Source organism: Halichoerus grypus, chromosome 1 (genome assembly GCF_964656455.1).
Source record: "Halichoerus grypus chromosome 1, mHalGry1.hap1.1, whole genome shotgun sequence".
Classification (NCBI taxonomy): Eukaryota; Metazoa; Chordata; class Mammalia; order Carnivora; family Phocidae; genus Halichoerus; species Halichoerus grypus.
In genome coordinates this window covers 126420261-126432787 of record NC_135712.1, presented here as the reverse complement: position 1 = coordinate 126432787, position 12527 = coordinate 126420261, and the positions used below count along the sequence as shown (strand labels likewise).

Genomic DNA, 12527 nt, shown 5'->3' with positions numbered 1-12527 from the left:
TAAATGAGATGAAGTCTTTAGAAATTCTGTGATAGATTTGACTTTTACAATAGCCTCATTATTGGATTAAAATGTAGTACAGCAGTAATTTGATAAATTGGTAAATTTGAGGAGGGGAACTACCAAGGATAAGTTCAACCGTGCATCAGAAGTCTATAACTTCCTTAATAGTTCCAAATTAGAGTCAAAGTCCACTGTGCAAACACTTTGCTATGCAACCAGATTGTGTTTTCTCTCAGATATCCAATATACTTCTTTTTGGTAGTTCCATCCTTGATTAACTCTTTTTGGGAAAGCTTTAGCAGCAGGGCCATACAATGAGCACAAAAGGCAATACTGAGGTCTAACTTATTCAGTGACAATATAGGATATCATACCATCATCCTTCTACAACAAATCAAATGTTGGTCCTTGACTGGGAGTAACAGAATAACCAGAGTAACCTGGGGGAAAAAAGACAAAAGACATTCCCAGGGTCTACCTTAGACCTACTGAATCAAAACTATAGGGATGGAGCCTGTGAATCTGTTTTTGTTTTAAGTTCCTTAGCCAGTTCTTTGACAAATCCAGGTTTGAAAACACCTTCTACAGACTACATTCCAGGTTTATCTCTTCCATATTACCTTTTTAAAAAAATTTTTAGAAAGATTTTTATTATGTATTTGAGAGAGAGGGAGAGCACAGGGGGGAGAGTGAGAGGGAGAAGGAGACTCCCTGCTGAGCAGAGAGCCCAACATGGGACTCGATCCCAGGACCCTGAGATCATGACCTAAGCCGAAAGCAGACACTTAAGTGACTGAGCCACCCAGGCATCCCTCTTCCATATTACCTTTTTAAAGAAAAGTTGGCCTCCTTCCCTTATCCTTCCAATTTTTCATGCCAAAATCTTTGGAGGCATCCTTGACTTCCCCATATCCAATCAGGAAATCCTCTTTGCTCTTCCTTCAAAATATATTTAGAATCTTTCTACTTCTCACCTTTTCTTCTGCTACCACCCTAGAACAAATCCCCATCATCTCTAACTGGGATTATTATTACAACAGACTCCCTGCTTCCTTCCTTTCCTCCTTTTGTTAATTCCCAACATAGTAGTCAAAGTGATTCTTTTAAAACTGACATAACATCTTGTCACTCCTCTGGTAAAATCTCCCATGGCTTCCCATTTCACAGGAGGTACAAGCCCTTACCTGCCCTATAAGGCCCTTTCCTCCCTGATATCTTCTCTTACTATTCTCCCAACTATGCCACGCTCCTTGAGTCTTCTTGGAATACACCCATCATACTCTTGCCTTAGGGTCTATGCATTTTTTGTGCTATGGAAATTCTTTCCCCAGATACCAGCATAGCTAACTTTCTTGCCTTTTTTAAGTCTGTATCCAATGTCATTTTCTCAGTAAGGCCTATCCTGGCCATTCCGTGTTAAACTGTAATTTGCATTTCTTGTTCCCCAGCATTCCAGTATGGCCCTACCGTACTGGTTTTTTTTTATTTTTTTCCCCAAAGCACTTTTCATCTTCAAACTTACTACGTAATTTACTTACTTACAATATTTATTATTATTTATTTATGTCTCCCTCCATTAGAACATCAGCTCCATGAGGGCAGGAATCTTTGTGTATTATATTCTTTGATACATCCCAAGGATCTAGAACAGTGCTTGGCACGTTGTAAGTAATCAATAAATAACTGGTGAATAGGGGCACCTGGCTGACTCAGTTGCAAGAGTGTGTGACTCTTGATCTTGGGGTCATGAGTTCGAGCCCCACGTTGAATGTAGAGATTACTTAAATAAATTTTTAAAAACTTAAAAAAAAAACTGGTAAAGAAATGGAGAGATAGTGAGGCTAACCAAAATATTTGGAACTCTCTATCCATTCCAACTAGCCATATAAATATCTAATACCCAGTCACGAAACTGTAATCTTTATATTGCCAGTCCCTTTGGAGGTAGCCACTACCCACTAATACTCTTAATGCAATGATGTTTAACAAAAGAATAATCCAATGAGAATATCAGATCCATTTTTTTAAAATATTTAAAACAAAGTAACTGAGAGGTAAAATTGTAGACAAGTTTATAAACCAATGACTTTGTGTAGAAAAACTTCCTGTCATAAAATAGAGGAATTTCAAACACTGTTCAAAATATCTGAGAAAGTTCTGTTGTTAAATAATATAGTAACCTGGTGCTTGGCAGTTAAAGACATCTGGAGCAAAAAAGCATTTTCCTGTTTCTTCAGCAATCAAGGCATAGTCCACCTGGCTGAGACCGCTTACAGCTGGCAAAAACAAGTTCCAGAGGCCTTCTGCTTTGGCCATTTCCTGTCAAGGTGATGAATATGCCAGAGTGATCATAATTTACCATGAACTAAAAGAGTTTTTTTTAAAAAGATATTGCTATTTATGCTTTTTGAAATTTAAAAACACTTAGGAAGTTATTTATTTACCCTACAGTGTGCAAAACCAAATAGTTACTAACTCATTACAAATCAACAGTTTCCTAACTGTTAAAGAAATGCCTTTTCCTCCAAGTTTCCTTAGATTTGGCTGAAAAAGTAAATTTGCCTTCCTGAGTACTTCTTATTGAATCATAGTTATTACAGAATCTCCCACATTTGAGTATAATTATGCCAAACATACTATTTTGTACATTTTAATTTCTTACATGTGTTGTGGTTAGGATTTAAAAACATGAAATTAGACTGAGCCCATGTGAGACAAATGTCCTGCTTGATGTCTATTGCAATTTTGCAACAGATGGTAGTGAGTGGTGTTGATCATATTTTTTCTTTCAAAGCTGTAAGAGGCTATCTTCATCACATACCATATACAAAACACTATGTAACCTAATTTGATACTATAGATTCTGTTTTTAACTTTCTTTTTAAAAAGTTATTATTGATATATTTATTATCTACATATATAACAACAGCAGCAATAATAAACTAAGGTTTCAAAAAACACCTGCATACACATTTTCCAATATTAAAGGTTTTCTTGTTTTTCTTACCTTAAGTTTATCAATCACTAAAGGTTTTTTCCATCTGTCCACTGAATTTTCATTTTGAACATAGAACTCAATTACCTCCTTAAAGTAATAACAAGAAAAAAGTTCATTAGCTAAAGTTAATACAAAGTAAATAACGCCATAAGCTGCTAATACCCAAAGTAAACATATTTAGGTGAAGAAGCTTTTCAAGCTGCTATTAAATCAGTAATACTTCTTTGAAAAACCAGATACATGAGTATAAACAATTCCAGAGGTTTGCTGCTCACGAAATTATGCTGTCTTGATATGAGATAACAGACTTCCAAAATCTTGTACCAAGATTTGAGTGTTCCATTTTTAGCAATATAGCTCAATGGGTGGTCATAGGAACCCCCCTCAAAGTAGCACAACTAAAAATGCCAGAGAAAATATTTAAAACAATGAAAAAAAATTCATGTAGTAATGAATAGCTGTGCTGGAAGAACAATAAGGAAATTCCTCAGTGGTCAGAAATAAAAAAGCCCAATTCTTCAGGTGTTACTAAAATACTTGTTTCAAGCCACCATTAGCAAAAATTAACAAAACCAATAGTGTAACAACAGAATCACACTCCCCAAAGACTACAGATAAAATAATGATCAGATACAGAATAAAGTATTTGTGTCCAATAGATTTCAAGAATAAAGGAAGGAATTAAAAGTATGACAAGGGTTATCAAAATTGGCCAAATTTGTAAAAGAACAACAACCAAAAAAGTAAAAGAATCAAATGCAACTTGAGGAAAAGAAAAACCACATTAATTAAATTTAAAAATCCAAGCAGTGGTTCTTAAACTTTAGTGGTATTGGAATTACTTGGGGCACTTGATGAGAACACAAGTATCCACGAGCTATCCTACTTCAATGAGCCTACAGTTTCTGTATTCTTTACTAGCCCTGGCAATTCTGACACTCCAAATTTTGAGAATCACTGCCCTAGGGATGGTTGAAAAGTAGATTAGATATGGCTGAAAAAAGAAATAAATTGGAAGAAAAATATGAAGAAATTACTCCTTTCTTGGATGAAGCACAAAAATTCAATAGAAGGAAAATATGAAAGGTTAAGGGATATGATGGATATAGAGAAAAGTTCTCACATCAGTCTAATTGGGGACCCTAGATAAAGAGTATGAGAAGAGGGAATACTGGAAAAAATTACATCTGAGTTTTTAGAACTGATGAAAAACACCAATCCTCAAGTTCAGAAAACATAATAAAGCCAAAGCACAAACTGTTGAATATCAAAGAGAAATAAAAGCTCTTAAAAGGAGGGGAGGGTGGAAGGACAGATCAATGATAATTTTTTTTAAAGATTTATCTGTTTATTTGAGAGAGAGCAAGCGAGGGGTAGGGGGAGAGGGAGAGGGAGAGAATCTCCAGCAGACTCCCCGCTGAGCACAGAGCCTGACGTGGGGCTTGATCTCATGACCCCCAGATCATGACCTGAGCCAAAATCAAGAGTTGGACACTTAACTGACTGAAACACCCAAGTGCCCCCAGATCACTGATAATTAAAGAATTGAGAACTGACTCCCCAGAGCAACAAATGAAGCCAGAAATCAGTGCAATAATGTCTTCACTTGCTGAGAGAAAATAACTGTCAACCTAGAATTCTATATCCAATAAAACAATCTTTCAAGAATTAGGGCAAAATAAAGGCATTAGAAAAAAAGAAACAGAGAGAATCTGAATCTGAATCATTACTTACCTCTCCTGAGCAAAAAAAAAAAGGAAAAAAGGAAAAAAGAAAGATCAAAGAAAAGGTTACCACTAGATTCTCATTAAAGGAACTTGATCCTAAAAGAAACATCTGAGTTGCAAGAAGAACCAGTAAATAAAGTGATAAATACATGGGTAAATCTAAATTTAAAACTAGCCACATGAAACAGTAATAATAATCTCTAATTTGTGCAAATAAAAGAATCAAGATGAACTAAAATATGGACTATGATGGCATTTTCTAATATTTTGCTATTATAGCATCTCCGTATCTATTTTTTTTTTTTTTAAACTTAGGCTAGTAGAATTACTAAAATAAAATCTGTGACTATTGTCACAAGGCCACATTACAAAATTATTTTCTAAAATTGTTCCACTCCTTTACAATCATATAACACACAAATATGTTCTTTTTATTAAGCATGGCTGGTCTAGGGAACTGATGTATTTAGTGAAAACTGTAAGAAGACAAAGGACTTTCTAACCAGGATGAACAGCATTCATCATTTCTGTCAGGAAGTCAGCTGAATTGGAGATTTCCTGTTTAGGGTTTATTATTTCCATCCCTTGTACGGCCATGGAAATAGTCAATGCTACTGTGTTTGATAAGAAATATATTATTCAATACATTTACGAACTCCTCATCTCTTACTACCTCTTTATGATACTACAGTTCTGAGAAATTAAATTATCCAATGTTAACATAATTATTTAAAAACTTGTGTGATTTAATACTTCCTGTTCTAAAGTCTATCCATTTAGAGATCTGCAAAATCTGTTTGTAGTATGGCAGAAGTCAGAATTAATATAAAATATCTCATTACAAAGAAGCTTTCTTTAGTTCTTAGAGTATGAAAAACAGTATATTGGTGAAAGAAGAAAGCAGAAAATACACTTGATGCCTGATCAATTCTCCCCAAATAGCACCTTTAACATCTAACTTCCTCATTCACTGATTGAGATATTGCTTTGCAGTATGTTAGTTCAGAATCTTAAATCTGAGCCTACAAATAATTTTGCAATATGTTTTTCACTTTAAACTTAAGTCTATTAGAAAAAAGCAACAGTTCTTTACTAGTATATTATTATATTGAATAGGAAAATATGACTAATGTTCTCATTACATTGTAAGTGTATTCTCAACACTATGTTGCTAGTTCTTGTTTTACATGCTATTTTTTTTTTGTTTTTGTTTTTTTTTTTTTTTTTTTGATTTTCCTAGTGCTCAGTTTATTTATTTTTTATTTTTTTTCCCAGTACTTAATTTAAGTCCTAGGGTTTAAACTTGGTTCATGTTGCTCCATGTTGCTCCAAACCCCATCCTATTTGCATAATGTCATATGGACATTTAGGTAAGGAAATAAATATAATTAAATACACATATATGTATATATATGCATGACTAGATGCATGTGTACTTATGCACATACCCTTATGCATTTACATTACATGCTATTTTTAAAGACTCCTTATCCATTTTATTTTTATTTTTTTTAGAGACAAAGCATGCACACGTGGAAGGGGGTAGGCAGAGGGAGAGAGAGAATCTTAAGCAGGCTCCACACCCAGTGTGAGCCCAGTGTGGGTCTTGATCTCATGACCCTGAGATCATGACCTGAGCTGAAATCAAGAGCCGGACGCTTAATTGACTGAGCCACTCAAGCCCCCTCCTATCCATTTTAAATAGGAAAAATTACCTTTTAACATTCTCATAGAAAATGGGTTCTTATGTTCTCACTTTATGAAATCTAAGGGATTTCAAAGGTCATTTGAGTAGTTTAAATGAAGCTTACTTTTTCCCATTATGAAAATTTGGAAAAATACGTAAAAGTATTAAAAGTCATAAAAAGTCTGACTAAAGATGTATACTGTTAAAATATTGGTGTATTATATGACATAATCTTGTTTTCTAGACATGACTTTTAATTTTTATAAACTTAGTTATAATAATATTGGATAGAATTTCACAGGCTTTCCCCCTCCTATTTTGAAAAAGCTAATTACTTTTCTCCAGTTATCATTTCAAATGTATATGTTTACAGACAGGGATTAGTATTGTTCAGAATCATTCTACAGGATAAAATACTTTTACAGATGTTGGTTTAAGATTTTATTTTTAAGTAATCTCTATACCCAACATGGGACTCAAACCCACAACCCCAAGATCAAGAGTTGCATGCTCCACTGGCTGTGCCAGCCGGGTCCCCCAGTTTAAGATTTTTAATGGAAGAAAAAGCTCATGTTATTATGCATGGATATATTCTAGATTTGAATGATCTGCAAAGACAAAATGACTGTGGCTTTCCCTGCCACACAAAATATGGACAATCTTCTGTTAAAGCTATAGATTGCTTTTTTTTTTTTTTACTTATAATAAAGCATTTTCTTTTACATTGAAAATTCTTTTTTTTTTTTTTATTTATTCATTTGAGACAGAGAGATACAGAGAGAGAGCATGAGCAGGGGGAGAGGCAGAAGACCTGAGCCGAAGGCAGATGCTCAACCATCTCAGCCACCCAGGCATCTCTACATTGAAAATTCTTTGTAAATATTTTAATAGCTGCATAATATTAAGTTCAGCAGATGTATCACAACCCAACTTGTGATACTTCTTTTTTGTGCTTCATGTTTCCCTTGATTTCCCATTCACATTTATAAATGAAAGAGCAAGACTATCTTATTAATTCTTTCAAAGAACCAGCTCCTACTTTCGTTGATCTGTCCTACGTTTTTTTCTGGTTTCTATTTCATTGATTTCTGCTCTAGTCTTTATTAATTCTCTTCTCCTGCTTGGCTTAGGCTTTATTTGCTGTTCTTTCTCCAGTTCCATTACATGTAAGGTTAGTTTGTGAATTTGAGACCTTTCTTGTTTTTTGAGAAAGGCTTGTATTGCTATGTACGTCCCTATTAGGACTGCCTTTGCTGCATCACAAAGGTTTTGAACAGTTGTGTTTTCATTTTCATTTGTTTCCATGAATTTTTAAAAATTCTTCTTTAATTTCCTGGTTGACCCATTTATTCTTTAGTAGGATGCTCTTTAACTCCAAGTGTTTGAGTTCCTTCCAGATTTCCTTTTGTGATTGAGTTCGAGTTTCAAAGCATTGTAGTCTGAAAATATGCAGGGAATGATCCCAACCTTTGGGTATCAGTTGAGACCTGATTTGTGACCAAGTATGTGATCTATTCTGGAGAATGTTCCATGTGCACATGTGAAGAATGTGTGTTCTGTTGCTTTAGCATGGAATGCTCTGTATATATCTGTGAAGTCCATCTGGTCCAGTGTGTCATTCAAAGTCCTTGTTTCCTTGTTGATCTTTTGCTTAGAAGATCTGTCCATTGTTGTGACTGGGGTGTTGAAGTCCCCTACTATTAATGTATTATTATCAATGTGTTTCTTTAATTTTGTTATTAATTGGCTTATGTATTTGGCTGCTCCCATTTTAGGGGCATAAATATTTACAATTATTAGATCTTCTTGCTGGATAGACCCTTTAAGTATGATATAGTGTCCTTCCTCATCTCTTATTACATTCTTTGGTTTAAATCTAATTTGTCTGATATGATTGCTACCCCAGCTTTCTTTTGATGTCCATTAGCATGAGAAATGGTTTTCCACCCCCACCCCCCCCCACTTTCAATCTGGAGGTGTCTTTGGGTCTAAACTGAGTCTGTTGTAGAGAGCATATGGATGGGTCTTGCTTTTATATCCAATCTGATACCCTGTGTCTTTTGATTGGGGCATTTAGCCCATTTAGATTCAGAGGAACTATTAAAAGATACGAATTTAGTGCCATTGTATTATTGTAAAGTCCCTGTTTCTGTATATTTTCTCTGTTAAGTGGAGACTATTTAAGTAGTATTTTCTTAAAAAAAAACTATACCTCACTGTCAGCAAAATTCACCTCATGCCAGTTCTTTATTAAAAATATGATAATTATTTATGTAGTTCAAGTAACAACAGTAACTGCCCTATAAACACATATCAACTCTGAACACTTTTGTTTAAAGAATTTTGGTCTTTTTCAGTTTCCTATTTGATTTTGTCAGTCTAGCTCTAGAGCTCTCAGAATCTTAGAAAATTAAAATGAGAATTTATTGTATATCTACTCATACTTACGCACATCACAAATGAACAATTGAGGCACTGAGAGTTAGAGTTATTTGTTCATGACCACCTACCTTGTGCCAGGAATGGACTAAAATTAAACTCTTACGATTTTTACACCAGTGTGCAACTCACACATATACCTGGCCCCACCTGCCTTATGTATTTTCATAACAGCTTTTATCTTTTCTTCACAGCATTATCATCTCTTACTGAATGTCTTTCTTTTGTGCTCAAGTGTAGGCTCTGTGGAATCATTAGCTGTCTTGTTCTTTCTTTTACTTTTGATGGCTCTCCAGATGCCTAGCCCATTATTAGGTACCTAATAATTACATGTTAACTGAATGAATGAATGTACCATGTTACTTCTCTACCCTCAGTGAACTTACTGAAACTTAACACCTTAAAGTAGTAGCCTGTGGGGAGAGAGGTAGTTGTATCTGTGAACAGATTGAAATGATATGCAACATTTTCTGGTTATGTCCATTTTGTTTTAGTCTACAGTTTTCTTAATTCTCAAAGGGGGCCATAAAAAAAAAAAAAGCTGAAAGTCACTGCCTTATGAAAAGGCCCTGGGGTGCTTGGATGGCTCAGTCAGTTGGGCATCTGACTCTTGATTTTGGCTCAGGTCATGATCTCAGGGCTGTGGTGCTGGACCCCGAGTGGAGCTCCCCACCTGGTGCAGTCTGCTTATTCTTCCCCCTCTGCTCCTCCCCCCAGTAGAGTGTGCTCTCTCTCACTGATAAATAAATAAAATCTTTTTTTTTTTTAAAGGCCCTAAAGTAATATATTTAGGATCTCAATATATTTAGGATATATATACTCTAATATATTTAGGATCTCAACTTTACAACAGTTAATCCCCTTCGACTGAATTTTAATTCCAAAGATTCATCTGTGGCATTCCCTTGGCATATTTTAGCTTATCAGCTTCTGCAGCAGCTCAGTGCTAAGGTGAGAAGGGGAATGAGGTAAGGACTGACTACAAAGATAGGATACCATGATACGCCTAGAAGCAGAGATAACAGACATAACCCATCTACAGTCTTTGAGCACAAATACATTCTGTTTGTTTATACAGTATTTACCTTTTCAGCTGGAAGGATGTGTTGTTTCATGAAACGCTTCACCCTAGCAAGAACTTCCTGGCCGGTCTTACTCAGTACAAACAACTGTTGGGAAGTATCAATCTGTGGTGATGTAGTACTGAAAGTTCTTTATAAAAAAAGAAAAAAAAAAAAAGAAGTTACAAAGGTGTCCCAAATCATTATTATGTATTTCTGAATATAATGTGAAGTCTTCTCCAACTCCCTCAAAATATCCCTCAGGAGTTACCATATTTTGGAATTTCTTAAGTTTTTCATATTATGGGGTGAATGTAGAATCACTTTACTTTGAACATGAAACTTTAATGCTGAAAGCACTATGTGGGTAAAACATAAGCCTGGCATAATCTCAATCAGTGGCAGTTTTGAATTTTTATTATAAAGTCACTTATCACAATCTCTCAAAAAGAAAGTGAAGAAATTGAACAGAAATGTAGTAATTATTCTTAGGATGTTCCTCACAAATACAACTACTGGACGTCATTATAAAGATCTTTATGAAGAGCAACACTATCAGTTGTTATGTTGAGAGAACACAAACATCCATCTATAAGACGAATTGTAAAACATAACTGTCCTAATGTTATGTCCTGGGTACTTGTGGCCTGGACAGAATTTCCAGGGACAGCACCATCTATGCATTCAGTAAGTGCTATTTATCACATCTCTTAGATGGGAGTGTGTGGTTGGCAAGTGAACTAGATGCCTCAAAAAGTGCTCCACTGATGAGACATGGATTTCAAAGACACTTATGAAATGACTGAGTAAAATTTCATGAAATATGATGGAAGAGAGCAATACTTCTAAAGTTAATAAATCATCTTTTATAAGATGTAATTTTGAATAGGTATATGTAAGTAATTTAAATATTAGAAAGAAACTGGGGCACCTGGGTGGCTCAGTCATTAAACGTCTGCCATCAGCTCAGGTCATGATCCCGGGGTCCTGGGATCAAGCCCCGCATCAGGCTCCCTGCTCAGCGGAGAGCCTGCTTCTCCCTCTCCCACTCCCCCTGCTTGTGTTCCCTCTCTCACTGCCTCTTTCTCTGTCAAATAAATAAATAAAATCTTTAAAAAAAAAAATTAGAAACAAACAAAAAGAAACATTTCCATAAAAGTTTATATGCTCAAGTTGGCAAAAAAAACCAAAACTTTTAATCATGAATCTGGGTTATTTTCTTTATTTTCAGGCATATAAGATATTTACCAAAAAACTGCTGTTATTGGCAGCAGTAACCCTGGTGTAAGCAATAAAAACAGTCCCTATTCCCCTGAAGTTTACAACCTTCATATATCTAATAAAGGCTCTAATTTGACTTAGCCAAGCAATTGATTTTGCTTACCTTTTTGAAAGCTGTAATCCAGTTTCTGCCAGAGGTTGCACAACCTTGGCAAACAGAAAGCTATTCTCAGATGCATTATTTCCCAGAAGATATCTACTATATACTCCCTATAAGTAAATTAATATACAGCAATTAAGATTCATTGAAAACTGTTCTTCAGCTATCCAGTCTCTCCAGTTTCCCAGTTATGTGAGTCACTAAACTCACAAGGTATCAAGATGTAAATCAGACCATCAATTCTATTTATTTATACATAGGGATAATTATACCCCCCTAAATTAAAGAGGTATACACGCATCATTTGCTTAACACACTCTCATCCTAACAGAATTGTAACTGGAAATCAAATCAAATCAAACTTGATAATGAACTTAGGAGTTAACAAAGATGCCAAATTGGCATCACCTTATATCATCTTTAAAGATCACTTTAAAGATCACACCAGGACAGCCGGTTAAGCATCTGCCTTCAGCTCAGGTCATGATCCCAGGGTCCTGGGATTGAGCCCTGCTTCGGGCTCCCTGCTCAGTGGGAGGCCTGCTTCTCCCCCTCCCTCTGCCGCTCCCCTTACTTATGCTCTCTTGCTCTCTCTCTCAAATAAATAAATAAATAAATAAAATCTTTAAAAAAAAAATCACTATTCTCCTGTTATAGTGGGGGAAAATCTAAATAAACCAAGATAAAATTAAAAACTATAGAATTAAAGAGAAGGCAATGAGATGATCTCTAAGAATATTTTCTCTCATTTTTTTGGAGTCCTAGTTTAATTAACTGTCTCCTCGAACAGGGTTAGTTGAATGCTAACTAGTTTTTCTTCTCCGTGTTCTGTACTAACACACTCTCCTCTCCCCTGCTCATCCCACCCTAACACAATCAACTGAATTTCATTAGTTTTATTTCTTCATGTAATTCTTTATGCAATATAACTCTCTTAACAGTCCTTCCATCATTTCCAATTTCATATTTGTAGCTAGAATGCAATGTTTATGATCATCCCTGTTACCACATATAGTCTATGACATACATATTAATTACAACATAACCCAAGTCAAACTTTTGTTTGAAATGAAAATCCATTTTAAGTTCAAAGCCCATTTGGTATCTGATTTGTGGAAACTGACAAATATGAAAAACATACCATAAATCCTCTTTTGAGAAACCCATCCAACCCACATGATTAACATGATTCTAAAATACAGGATGAAATGTAATACAACTATATCCTAGA

General features: G+C 35.1%; 1 protein-coding gene across 2 annotated transcripts in view; it reads right to left on the bottom strand.

Moving 5' to 3' along the window:
• Positions 1–12527, bottom strand: part of ACAD11 (acyl-CoA dehydrogenase family member 11) — a 99450-nt gene that overhangs the window by 54924 nt on the left and 31999 nt on the right. For both annotated transcript variants that reach the window (XM_078071736.1, XM_078071738.1), the window contains exons 8-11: positions 11300–11406; positions 9940–10066; positions 3011–3088; positions 2184–2322 (exon numbers count right to left, since the gene is read on the bottom strand). In XM_078071736.1, coding sequence (XP_077927862.1) covers positions 2184–2322; positions 3011–3088; positions 9940–10066; positions 11300–11406 — 451 coding nt within the window. The remainder of the gene's footprint in view (positions 1–2183; positions 2323–3010; positions 3089–9939; positions 10067–11299; positions 11407–12527) is intronic.